This window comes from Erpetoichthys calabaricus, chromosome 14 (assembly GCF_900747795.2).
Source record: "Erpetoichthys calabaricus chromosome 14, fErpCal1.3, whole genome shotgun sequence".
NCBI lineage: Eukaryota > Metazoa > Chordata > Cladistia > Polypteriformes > Polypteridae > Erpetoichthys > Erpetoichthys calabaricus.
Window position 1 is genome coordinate 111312682 of NC_041407.2, and position 11580 is coordinate 111324261.

At 53.8% G+C, this 11580-nt stretch overlaps 1 protein-coding gene across 1 annotated transcript; it reads right to left on the minus strand.

Moving 5' to 3' along the window:
- Positions 1-1901: 1901 nt before the first annotated feature.
- LOC114665195 (acyl-CoA-binding domain-containing protein 4) lies at positions 1902-7804 on the minus strand. Its single transcript, XM_028819627.2, has 5 exons — positions 7538-7804; positions 4709-4816; positions 4509-4630; positions 2202-2286; positions 1902-1964 (listed from the first exon to the last, which is right to left on the minus strand). The coding sequence occupies exons 1-4, from the start codon at positions 7617-7619 to the stop codon at positions 2263-2265; spliced, it is 336 nt and encodes a 111-aa protein (XP_028675460.2). The 5' UTR covers positions 7620-7804; the 3' UTR covers positions 1902-1964; positions 2202-2262.
- Between the last annotated feature and the right edge of the window lie 3776 nt (positions 7805-11580).

Sequence of the window (11580 nt, forward strand, 5' to 3'; positions counted from 1 at the left end):
AATTCCATCACATCTCTGTACCGTACATGCAAAAATGGCGCTATCCATGGAGGGGCACAGGGTCTCAATGGCAGAGACACAGAGATGGGACAGCAAACCACGCAGGCCGCCGGCCCACCGCTGCTCTCGTCTGCAGACCGCTACACTGGCAGTTATTTCTGCGATGCTGTAGTGATGGGCGAAGTCTTCTTCACTTTTATTTTTAACTGTGAGCCCTGAAGGCCTCCACTTCAAAATGGCCAACGCTGACATCCATCACGCCCTCCCCTCGATTCGCGTTCACTCAGATTTAAAACACTGAGAGGGCATGTGAGTGCCATCTGCAGCTTGTCCACTTGGCACATGTTGGTAGATGAATGGCGGGCACCCAAGGCACTAAACAACCTGTCCCCTCACCCTGGGGCTGAGCTAACGGACTGACCAATACCGGACAAGTGTTTGATTGGACTGGGCGGGGTTTAGAATTGTGCCCGTCAAGCCTGCTGCAGAGCGCCCCCCGTCGTCACAAGAGAGTGCGGCCATCAGTGATATTTGTCTCCTTTTGACTTGAACTTTGTCATTTTAAGGCTCGCCAAGTTTTCGTTTTTTATTTCACGTTAGTAACGTTCTCTGTAGACTGAGCCTGAGGGGGCCGGGCCCCCCACTGCTAGTTTGGAGCCCAGCAGGTGGCGCTGGGACTGACGCTTGTTTTCAAGAAGCTTCACGTCTTGTGATTCCTTCTCTGGTTTTTGGGTTTTGTTACAGAAGGTGACCTTTGGAATTGTGAGCTGGCACAACTTCTTTCTTCTGTTTTTTTTTTTTAACGGTGCCCCCTCATTCTGCCCTGAGATTTTTTTTTTCCTTGCTGGGCCCGTGCAGGCCTGAAGCCTGCTTCTTGAGTTTGGGGCAAGGCTCTCCTTGATGGCAGGGCTCAGTGAAGCCCTGACAGCCGGGCAGATTGTCACCGTCACTAATGGGACGACACTTTCCTGCCGAGTCAAGTGACAGTCGTCACCGGTCATCTGTATTGGCGAGCCCACGTGCAGACATCGTCTGAAATTATCCATGATGTCTTGATGTTGGTCACGTGTAGTACACAATATGGCGGCCGCCATCACAAAATGGAGGCTTAAATGTTAACAAAACGGAATTCAAAATGGCGACTAATGACATAAAAATAACAGCAGACAGAAAACCTCTGGACTAGCGAGAGCCACAGTGGTGCCCACTCTCAGCCTGCCCGTCTCAAGTCACATGCAGGCTCACCTTGTGGACCCCTGCAGGACTCCCCTGCTTTTGTTCCGCTCTCTCGACTTGAACCCGTGTCCGCGCCTCCTCGCTGCTCCTGGAAGTCCGGGGCTGCCTGGCCGTGCAGCTTCAAGTCCTGCAGGAATTCAAAGATGTCACACAGAATCAAGAAGTGGCACCCAGCAGCCCGTGACAAGTGACAATGACCTCGGGTGGTCACCCTGATTAGCCCCCACTGCCCTGATCATTTCCATTTCCTGCCCCGTGGTACCCTCGAGTGCCCCAGTTGCTCACCTTGGTGGCGGCATTGCCAGACGTGGTAGTTTCAGCGGACCCCGTCAGATCATGGCTCTGGTGGATGACATCTGCAGTAAAGCACACAGTGGGTGGGTTAACAGCACTGCCAGTGACAACCTCTGGTGTGTCTCTAAACCCCCCAGGTCACACCTGGCCTGCTCCCCTCCTCTTCTTCATCTCCGCGCTCCTCCTCAAGCTCGGTCACGGTGTCACCTGCAACAGAGAGGTGGCCACTGGTCAGAGGGGTCCTTGCAGCCCACCTAGCCCCGCTAAAGGCCACTGACCTTCCTCTGACGTGTGGGGGGGGTCTGTGCTCACCGCCAGGCTGTCTGAAGAATTCTGGTGGGGGGCCTGGGCATGTCCTCAATGACGTGGTACAGGGGCTCAAAGTAGTGGAAGAGCGATGCTGTGCCCTCTGTGAGGGGCAGAGTGTTTATAACCTGATGGGAGAGTGGCGGGCATTAGTGACAAATGGCACCCCTAAAGTCCCCTGTTAGAAATCGCAGGCCACTGTGGTGGTGCCCCTGGCGTGTTGTACGCAGGCCATGATGACACAACAAGGTCTGGGGTCACCACTCTGACCTGCAGGGCCAGTGACCACCAGTGACTGTGAGGGTCAACAGAAAGGCAGAGTGAAGATGAGCTGCCCTCACGAGTGGGTGCCGCGCTCTCCTTACCTCCTGTGACACCACCTTTATCTCCTCCACGTACGCCGCCATGGCCGCCACTCTGCTCATGTCACCCAGCCGCTTCCACGCATCCCTGCCAAAAAGCACAGAAGGAGTGACACTCAGTCGGGGGGAAGTCAAAGACCCCGGCAGGCCCACCGAGTGCCCGCCTGCTCCCTCTATCAGAAGAAATCTGACAAACGAGGGCAGGCCATTCAGTGCACTGAGCCCATCACAGCCACTGGCATGGGCATCTGCCTCACCGCTCTGGTGACAGCTGCCCGCTCTCGGGTACCGGCTGGCTCCAACGTGGCAGGCCCACTCAGGTGGCTTACAGAATACTCTCAGCTGAACCTGGTGGCGTAGCTGTGGGTGAAAGTGAAAAATCTGAGCTCGTCCTGGCAATCAGTTGCCCAGTGCCCACCCAGCACACCACCCCTGCCCTGCTAGCACAACACATTAGGCCCAATTCTGGTTCTGCTCTGGCACATTCGCTAGCCTGAATGCGGATTAGAAAAGCTGGTGACAAGCTGGTGACCCAATGATGGTGCAAGTCCAGAGTCAGCACCGTGTGCCCACTGCAGTACAGTTATGGCACATTGCATTTGGAACGGGCAGTTCCTGATAGTTTGCAGCACAATTTGGGCATGTCACGTTTGAGCCAAGGTGGCATAGTGGCACAGACTGAAGTGAATACTAACGCACTAAAGGAAATGGGTGACATACAGTAAAGTGGATCAGAGGTGACAGGTTCTGGCACAGTGACAGCTGAGTATTTGGCTGCCCCGACTGACTTGAGCCTGAGCTGTGCCACCTCTCCTAGGGCATTCAAGTCAAATGCTACAAAATTGGCACAGTTCTAGCATGAAGTATGAGCGGGCAGACTCTGGCATGGCACTGGCAGTTTGGTGAGTCACTGCCTGCCATTTGTCAGTACAAACGGATTCGGACCGAGGATTAGCGCCACATGAGGGCAGACAGATTTGAATGTGGCAGAGAAATCTGCCCAAATCAGACCCACGTGTATTTCACTAGCTGAATAGCAATGCCACCCTCAATGGGCCAAAGGTGCCAAGCACATCTTGTGTTTGAGGGGCTGCAGCTTAGAAACTGGAATCACAAGCAACAATGAGCGTGTGGCACTGATGTGAGGGACTGGCACAACACCGCCCCCAGCCCCTCAAACTCTGAAATGGGTTAGGCTGTTGAGGGACGGTTATGGAGGGCTGGGTGGGTCGTCATCAATCATTCATTAGGGCACAGGCAGCTGTGGGCAGAGCTGGCGGGCACCCCTGAAGGAGACGGCCAGGCAGGCCTCTCTTGGGCAGTCAGCACCAGTCGGGTTTAAACGTACAGCCTACCCCCAAGTGCCCGGCTCAGTGCCAGCATGCAACATGTGAATGCCATCCTCAAACCTGGCGTTTCCCTTCTGCACTCCTTTTCTCAAACTATTCATCAAATGATTCTGCTGGAATTTGGATTTTTATATCTTCCGCCATTTTCTAGATCCTTCTCCCTACAGCTGCTAGGCAGGTGACACACAGGTCACGTGACCTATGACACCACAGCGGCCCTCTGACTGGCTGCGTTTTTTTTCGTTTTATTTCTCCTCCTGTGCCCGCCATTTTCTGAAAGCCCCACTTGGGCCGTCACCACCTGGCTTGTCTTTCTTGGACTCACCAAACAATGCCCTGCTGTGACATTTTGGTTCCTTGGCCCCTCCAAACCTGCCAGGTCCCCACCGATGCCAGCCGCTTGTCTCCCTAAACACTCAGAGTTGGGGTCTGCTGATGAGGGGCCCACCTTCCAAACATTCTTTTGATTTTTTAAAACACAGGGTTTGCTCAGTGAAGGCTTCGTGTAAAATGACACAAAGGTCACGCGTGTGACAATGACGATGTCACTGAGGCCATCGAGAACAAATCGATGGCCAAAGACGAGAGTGCCCTTTACTAATCAGATGGCGGGGCTCACTGGGGTCCGGAGGGTCAGCCTGTCGGCTCTCGAGTCTAAGTTGGCACTGGCAGGGTTCCACCGCTGGCTCTCGGCCCTTTCATTTAATGTTATTTATAAGCTTTATGTTTCAGTCTTTTGATTTTTATGAATCTTTATTTTAATGTTTTTATATTGGAGCCTCCTGTCACAGTGGCTCCCCCCCCAAACCCTACATAAGCTCAGTGGACATCCCATAAACTCCGGACACCACTGGCATCACGCCGAATGTAAGAAACAGAAGATCACACAGCAAGCATGGCAGAGAGGGGGCATCAACGCATGGCATCCATCCCTCATCCTCCCAGACCCCCAGCCTCTCACCACTTGTAGCGGCCCACCGGGTCCCAGAATGGCGGGCGGGCCGAAGGTGCAGGGGCCGCAGGTGGCCTGCTTGTAGTAGCCGTAGAAGCGCAGCATGGCATCATAGGAGGGCCGATAAGGACCTGAAACACAGGGGGCACAAAGTGAGCTCCTCGCACTGGCATGTGACTTGGCGACCCTGACCCGTCGTCCCGACTCACCGTGCTTCGGGAGGCTCTGCACCACGCTGACGGCGGTCTGGAAGCGCCTGTGACACTCGTCCTCCTCTTCAGCCATGGCTATGGCGGGCTGGCACACGGCACGCTGACCTGCACACAATAAGGAGGACACAGTCACTTGTGGCAGGGCCCAGTGCCAGCCGTGTTTAATAACTTCGGCACCAGAGGCGGACATCTGAGGGTACGGTGGAAGATCCTGCTGTGCCGATTGCCCGCTTTGGTTTTCAGCCTGACACTTTTGTGGCACTGCCTTACGTGGCATTCGATGACCTTTTCGTTTCTGCCATTTGCCATCATGTCCTCTCATTACAGATGCTTTCAAGTCTGCCCTCAGCCCTGGTGTGATGAACAAAACTGACACAAAACAATAAAATGGGCACTTAAAGGTGGCACCGGGCACAGCATTTCTCTTGACACCTACAGCCGACACCATGCAGGAACCACATTGTCACCAGGGCCTCGTTGGGGGCTCTCATTTGTGCCACACAGCTATAGGAAGCAGGGCCCAGGCAGGTGCCAATGTAAGAGTGGCATAAGACACAAGTGAGATGTGCCAGTCTGGAATGGGCCTTTAGAGACCACCTCCTACAACATTGACTGGCACAGCCTATGGGGGGGGAGGGGGGTCAATCTAAGCGATGTCAAGAAAGTGGAACATGATATAAGTGACTCTATGCCCTTGTGTGCCCGTGATCAGCAATAAGGGCACTGGTTGGATGGCACAACACAGCAACAAGCACACTGGCAACTACGATTACCAACAAAGTCTCTGGAAAAAAGGAAACCCTGCTGAATTTGTACAGGTCCCCCATGATGCCCACCTTTGAGGACACCTGCTGAAGACTATGGGAAGTGTGCTCAAGATGGTGGGCACGCAGAAAGGCACAGGAGCGCCCCCCACTGCATGGCTCACACCAGGAATGACGAGACGTGTGATGGACCGGGACGAGCTGAACGCACCCCGTCAAGCATCATGAAAGCCCCAACACCCAACAACACCTCAACACGACAAGACCACCCGGCTGCAGGCATCTGGGTAAGGGGGGCACACCCCCAAAAGCCAAGTTCCACGCCTGTGTGCATGCCAATGTATTGGGGATGGTGAAGCTCTTCACTCTTTTCTGACACTTTGCAGACATTACCCAAGCTTCGTGGCTGGCATTCACCACTTGGGTCTATTAAGTGGGCATTGCCTGGCACGACTTTTAGAGTCTGAGAGCAAGTCAGGTGCACAATCTCGACGCCTCGGAGGGCCTCAGTCATCAGATGAGGAATCACAGGAGGCGACGGGTCACGCGACCCCCTTCATCACAATGCCGCTGGCAGTGGTAGGCCATGGCCAGGGTCTGGTGCCCACCTCAGATGGCTTTTCTTTTTAATTATTTTCTTATCAAAACACTTTCTATTTTGTGAATGTTTGCTATTAAGGTACACAACACTCTTATTATAATTGTGTCACACGTGCCATCGAGCCCAAGTGGGCGGGGCACCACAGCTCTGGCCCCGCCCCCATGCCTTTATAAGCCGCACCTCAGCTTTGTGTCTTAAATGTCAGCTGGATGTTTGTTTGTTTTTTCCCCCTATTGTGACCCCCTTTTGTCTTCAGGGGATGGCCCCTTTTATTTTTGGTAGGCCCTCATTTTGCTTCTTCTGCTCTGATCTGACTTTTTAAACTTGGCCTTGGCTAATAAAGTCTTTTACAGTACAACTGAGCACCGGCTTTGTCGTTTTTACCGTTTCCTCGCTGCCTTTGGAGCCTTTTGAAGATTTGAGAAGCAGAACCCCCTTGCTGTTGGGTCTGTGCAGGCCACAAGCCTGCCTTTAGAGTTTGGGGGTGAGGCTCCTTGTGACTTCTAGGCCTCACTGTAAGCCTCAGGCTAGATTTTGGAGGAAAAGCCTCCATCTGAATTTCATGAGCTGGTCACATCACAACAGGCAGTCAGACGTTGGCATCCCAGCACTCGGTCTTACCGGGCACAGCGAGACGTTCTCCACATCGCTTCACTTTGCCTAAAATTAGCCAAGACCATGTGGTCAGATTAGCGGGGCAGTGCTTCAGAATGAAAGGGCTTCCGAAATTTCATCGGACAACTGCAGTGGTATGAGAACCGTTGGCTTGCAGCGAGTGTTTGTGGTTTATGTGGCGTCCAGCGAGCTCTGTGAGAGCCTAGCGGGTTAGTTTAGGTTGGGAGGAGGTTTACAGCTGTGTCTATATAGCGCCTTTCACATGTGCTGGGACAGGAGCCGCTGGGAGAGCTGATCCAAAATTACGGACCGCGAGCTCAAAGGGGAAACCTGCTGGATACAGCAAGTCAGTGGGGTGACATGGCGGACATTCAGATGTGGAAGGAGGTGAAATGGCAAGTCGTGCAGCTGCTTCCGTGCTCTCCAGGTGTGTTTTTTGGGGTTTCATTTCTGTGACTGTGTGTGTTTGTTGTTGTTGTTGTTGCTTTTATCAACCATCCACACCACACAAGTTTCCCTTCTTGGTCCCATTAGTGCCACTGCCCTCTGCCATTGTCCTTCAGTTTTGTTTTTCCACTGGAAATTTTTTCCTCCCAATCCAGTTTGCGGCAGTGGACCTCCTCAGCAGCGCTTTGACAGCCTGACCAGCAGGGGGCGACAGAGGCCAACACACGCGGCCCTGCACACGCCAGCCACAAGTTCGAGGTTACGGTCGACGTACAGAGTCCGAGCAAGTCCTGAGCAGCACGAAATCGCCCGGCTTGTCAGTCGAACCAGGGCCCCTGCCGTGGGAAAGTAACTGGTGACCACTGCGACAAGCACCGCCCGGACACTGTGTCATCTCACCTGAGGCAGACCGGCGCGGAGGACGGACCCCCCCTGCTCCCAAAAACACGGACGCCCTGGAGACGATTTGTTCGTGTCTCATTTAAAGGGACGCAGCATTCGGACAAACACAAAGAGGGAGCGAAAGGCAGACGAGCACCGGCGACATCCGCACAAACTCGTCGCCCTCTGGGGCTCCTTGATCAGCATCTACGGGCCCGAGCCGCAGCTCCCCGACACTCCAGCCGGTCACGAGTGGCTGACTGGACGAACGAAGACAAACGCCGACGGCGGTAAACACGAAGCGCCATACCCGCCCCTGAGCGCCGAGAGTCGTCTGAGCGGCAGCTACAAGTGACTTCCGGTCACGGCGCCTCGGCGCTTCAAAATAAAAGTCCCGTCAGTCTCAATCGGGCCTCAGACGGACGGAGCGCCGCTGCGTTTCTGTTGTTGATGAACCCGAAGACCTCGAAGATTCTTTACGATTTTTTTTTTGGTAATTTGCAGGCATCTTTCAGTGATTTTGATCTTTTATTTTATACTTGGTGATGTGGACCAGAGGTTTGTACTAAATCTGTTATTGATTATGTGGAGGTGCCACGTCCATACAATGAAATGCAGGAATGGCGCAGCACATGGTAGTCTGTTTAATGTTGAACAGACAGAAGTGTGCAGAGTATTAAAAATAGCGAAGATAAAGGAATCCTCGACACGTTCAGCTCTGTTAAATTTTTCAAATAAATCGGAATCACATTTGCTGGCCAAGTCCGCTGAGGCACGTGGACAAAGACTGGCACAGAACACGCGAGGCACTGCGGGGCATTCCGAAATGAATTGAGGGGACTGGGGGGCGACCGCCGAATTGGCCAACTTGATGGCAAAGAAGCAAAGCGACTCTTGATGTGCCCGCGGTGGCGCCAGGCAGACGGGTGAACTTCAGAGGGGGGTGACTGGCGCAGGTCCTGTGAGGTGGGCAGACGGGTACTGGCTCTTCGTTGCCACCTGATCCAAAGCTCAGGGTGATGGACGAGCTGAGACCTGATGGCTGCTGTGTGGGACTGAATGTGCCGCTCCAGTCCTGTGGTGGCATCGAGTCCCTCAGCTGTCGCAGGAAGCCCACCCACTGCTGTGTCTTTCTTGGGCAGACAAATACATTGGGGGGGGGGGGGGGGACTTTATTTGGCTTTTTACAGAAGCTTTTTAAATAAATAAGTAAATACACGCAATGTCTGAACACACACCAGAATGACTGACAGGAAAGAAGTGCCAGTCCCTGTGAGGCGCTATACAGGCGTATTGCTGTTGGTATTAAGGACCCCCAGTCGCATTTCACCACACAATTCTGCTGAAAGTCCGCAGTGTGTCACAGAGAGGCGATGGGCAGCATTGTTCATAATGGCACTCAGTTTGGTTTTCATTCTGTTCTCCTCTGCCACCGCCAGGGGTCCAGTGTGTGTCCCATAACTGAGCCTGCCCTTTTGATTGGCTTGTTATTTCGGTGGTCCTCTCTTGAAGTGATGTCACCAGCCCAGCACACCACACTGGCCGTCACAGAGTTGTAGAAGATGTGAAGGATGTCACTACTGGCATTAAAGGACCACAGTCTCCTAAGGAGAACGAGCCGACTCCACCCTTCCTTCTACAGGACCAGTCCCACCTGTCATTGATGCGGACCCCCAGGCACTTGTAGGAGTGGACCACCTCTACACACGCTCTGTGATCAGACCAGACGTGGAGGCTCTTTGGTGTGGTGAAAGTCATCACCAGGTCTTTGGTTGCTGCCAAGTCTCAAAGTTCTCCCCTCTGACTCCTCTCCTGTGTCTCATCCCCCCATTCAGACGTTCAGAATCCCCCCGAGAATGTCTGCCAGTGTCCTGACCTGCTCTTAGAGTTCTAGTTGGAGGTGCACAGAGTGACGAGGGGAGGACACAGGGCCGTTCATTTGGTGCTCCAGCGCTGCATTTCACACTCTGGTGGTCTGCCCTACAGATAGTCCATCATCCAGGACCCCATTGGCTCCTCCACCTGCACATCTCTGAGGTGACCCCTTAACAGGGATGGCTGGGTGGTCCTGAAGGTCATTGGAGAAATTGAAACACAGAATCGTCACAGTGTGTCAGATCACTGCGTCCTCCACTCCAGTCTGATAGGCTAACTGCAGGGGGTCCAGGTGGTCTACCACTCATATAGTCCAGGACCAGCCTCTCAGGGTCTTCATGATGTGAGACCTAAGTGCCAGTGGTCTGTTGTCATCAGGTGAAGAGGGTGCCCACCTTACATTGCAGGGTGTTTTCCACAGCGGTGGCACTTTCTGGATCCTTAGTGACAAACTGAGCAGGTGACAGAGGACACCACAAAGGTGGTCAGCCTTAAGAACTCGTTGACCAACTCCATCAGCTTTTCCTGCGAGTCCTCAGTTGTCTTCTTCCCTGGTCTTCAGTTATATGGACGGCCCACCCTGATGGTCAGAGGTGGCCTTGTCACTGGCCATTCTGGGTGACGTGGCAGGCGCTGTTGATGTAGCAGAGATGGTGTCGGGGGGGTCTGGCCATTGGAAGGAGGTGGCAGTGTGAGAGGACATCATTAAAGAGTTTCTCCACCCACCCTTGTATCTGCTGAGCCCTAATCACTGGACTCCAGTAATGACCCCCAGTCCACTCCAGATGTTATTCTTGGTGGCCTTGCTTTTCATTTTCTTGTCCTTCACTTGGCTTCTTCTTCAGCACTCGCTGGGCACCTGCAGACCCTCTTTGTCTCCGGACGTCAGTGGTCTCCATGATGGTTGGTGTTCCATGCCATGTCCCGAGTGATCCCTGAATGATGGCGGTGTGCACCACTGTGGAGAGGGGAGGTAATAGTGGGGGTCCCTGCTGAAGACCACCGTCATCTCCACAGGTTTGAGGGTCTTTAGCTGCCGGACCTCCCGTCTTCGTGCAGAGACGTGTCCACGTTGTGGAGGAGTCTGACAGAGGGGTCCTCAGAGGCGCCATTGTCAGCACAGAGGAGGAAGAGCACATGTCCCTGGGGGGCACAAGTGCCCAGTGTAGGGGACATTGAGGTGGGCCTCCTCAGTTTTGCCTGCTGTTTCTCATTTGTCAGGAAATTGCTGGTCGAGTTTAGAGTGGAGGCAAAGGCGACTAAGACCCCCACAGACCCCCCGGGTGACTTAGAGCTCCTTACCAGCGAGTTGATTTGACTTTAAATAAAGCAGCGTGCGGAGACTCGAGGGGTGCGCAGGGGGAGCATTGTGAGCGCTGAAAAGACCCCCTGCCATCACGGACCCCTGGGTGCACACCCTGATGGTAGGCCCACCCATGAGTGGAGGAGTTCAGGGCGATTGCACCAAATGCTGAGTTGAAGTCCACAAACAGAAACCTTGCGTAGGTTCCTGGGCTCTCAATGTGTTGCAGGATGAAGTGCTGAGCCATACTGCCTGGAGGGGGTCCGAGAGGGCAGTGCCAGTCAAAGCCCATATGGAGCCCTAGGTGGTGTCACAAGCGTGTGTCCCTCAGATGACAGCCCCGCAGGTGGGCACCGATGTCACCTAATGGACCAACTGGCCCTGCAGCAGGGGAGCTGCGATGTCCTCCAAGTGAGCCCATGGCAGCCCCCCGAGGGTCTTATTTGTAGTTTGGAGCCCCCGTCTTCTCTGTCTTGTGTGTGATGAACTGCGTATTCTTCATTATTTCTGTTATTGTTTTTTTTGGGTTGTAAAGAAAGCCTTCTAAAATTAATAAGCTACAGCTAGCAACGACCTGATTCGCTGAAGTCGAGTTTGATTGACAGTTGTCCCGCCCCCCTCCGATCCAGCCATAAAGCAGACTGTGACATCACAGGTCCTGTCCTTGTGCAATATGTGCAGCAGGGAGGTCACCGCCCAGGACACTCAAGATGGCAGTTGAAATTCAACACATTTGGGGGGAAAAAAAAAACCAACACAGGGTGGGCTTCAGCCTCGTGCCCCTCGACTGCCAGCTGGATAAAACAGAAGGTGTGGACAAGGCAGTGTGGCCGAGAGCTCCAGTGTGCCCAGCCCAGGGGACTGTCATCCCCACCTTGTATAA

Bases quoted from the DNA above. Each gene is read 5' to 3' on its own strand.
- LOC114665195 (XM_028819627.2), bottom strand. From the start codon at position 7,619: ATGAGACACGAACAAATCGTCTCCAGGGCGTCCGTGTTTTTGGGAGCA. The intron at 4,817-7,537 runs GTGAGATGACAC...TATTGTGTGCAG, and splicing joins TCCGCGCCGGTCTGCCTCAG to GTCAGCGTGCCGTGTGCCAG. The intron at 2,287-4,508 runs GTGAGAGGCTGG...GCTTTTTGGCAG, and splicing joins CCGGTGGGCCGCTACAAGTG to GGATGCGTGGAAGCGGCTGG.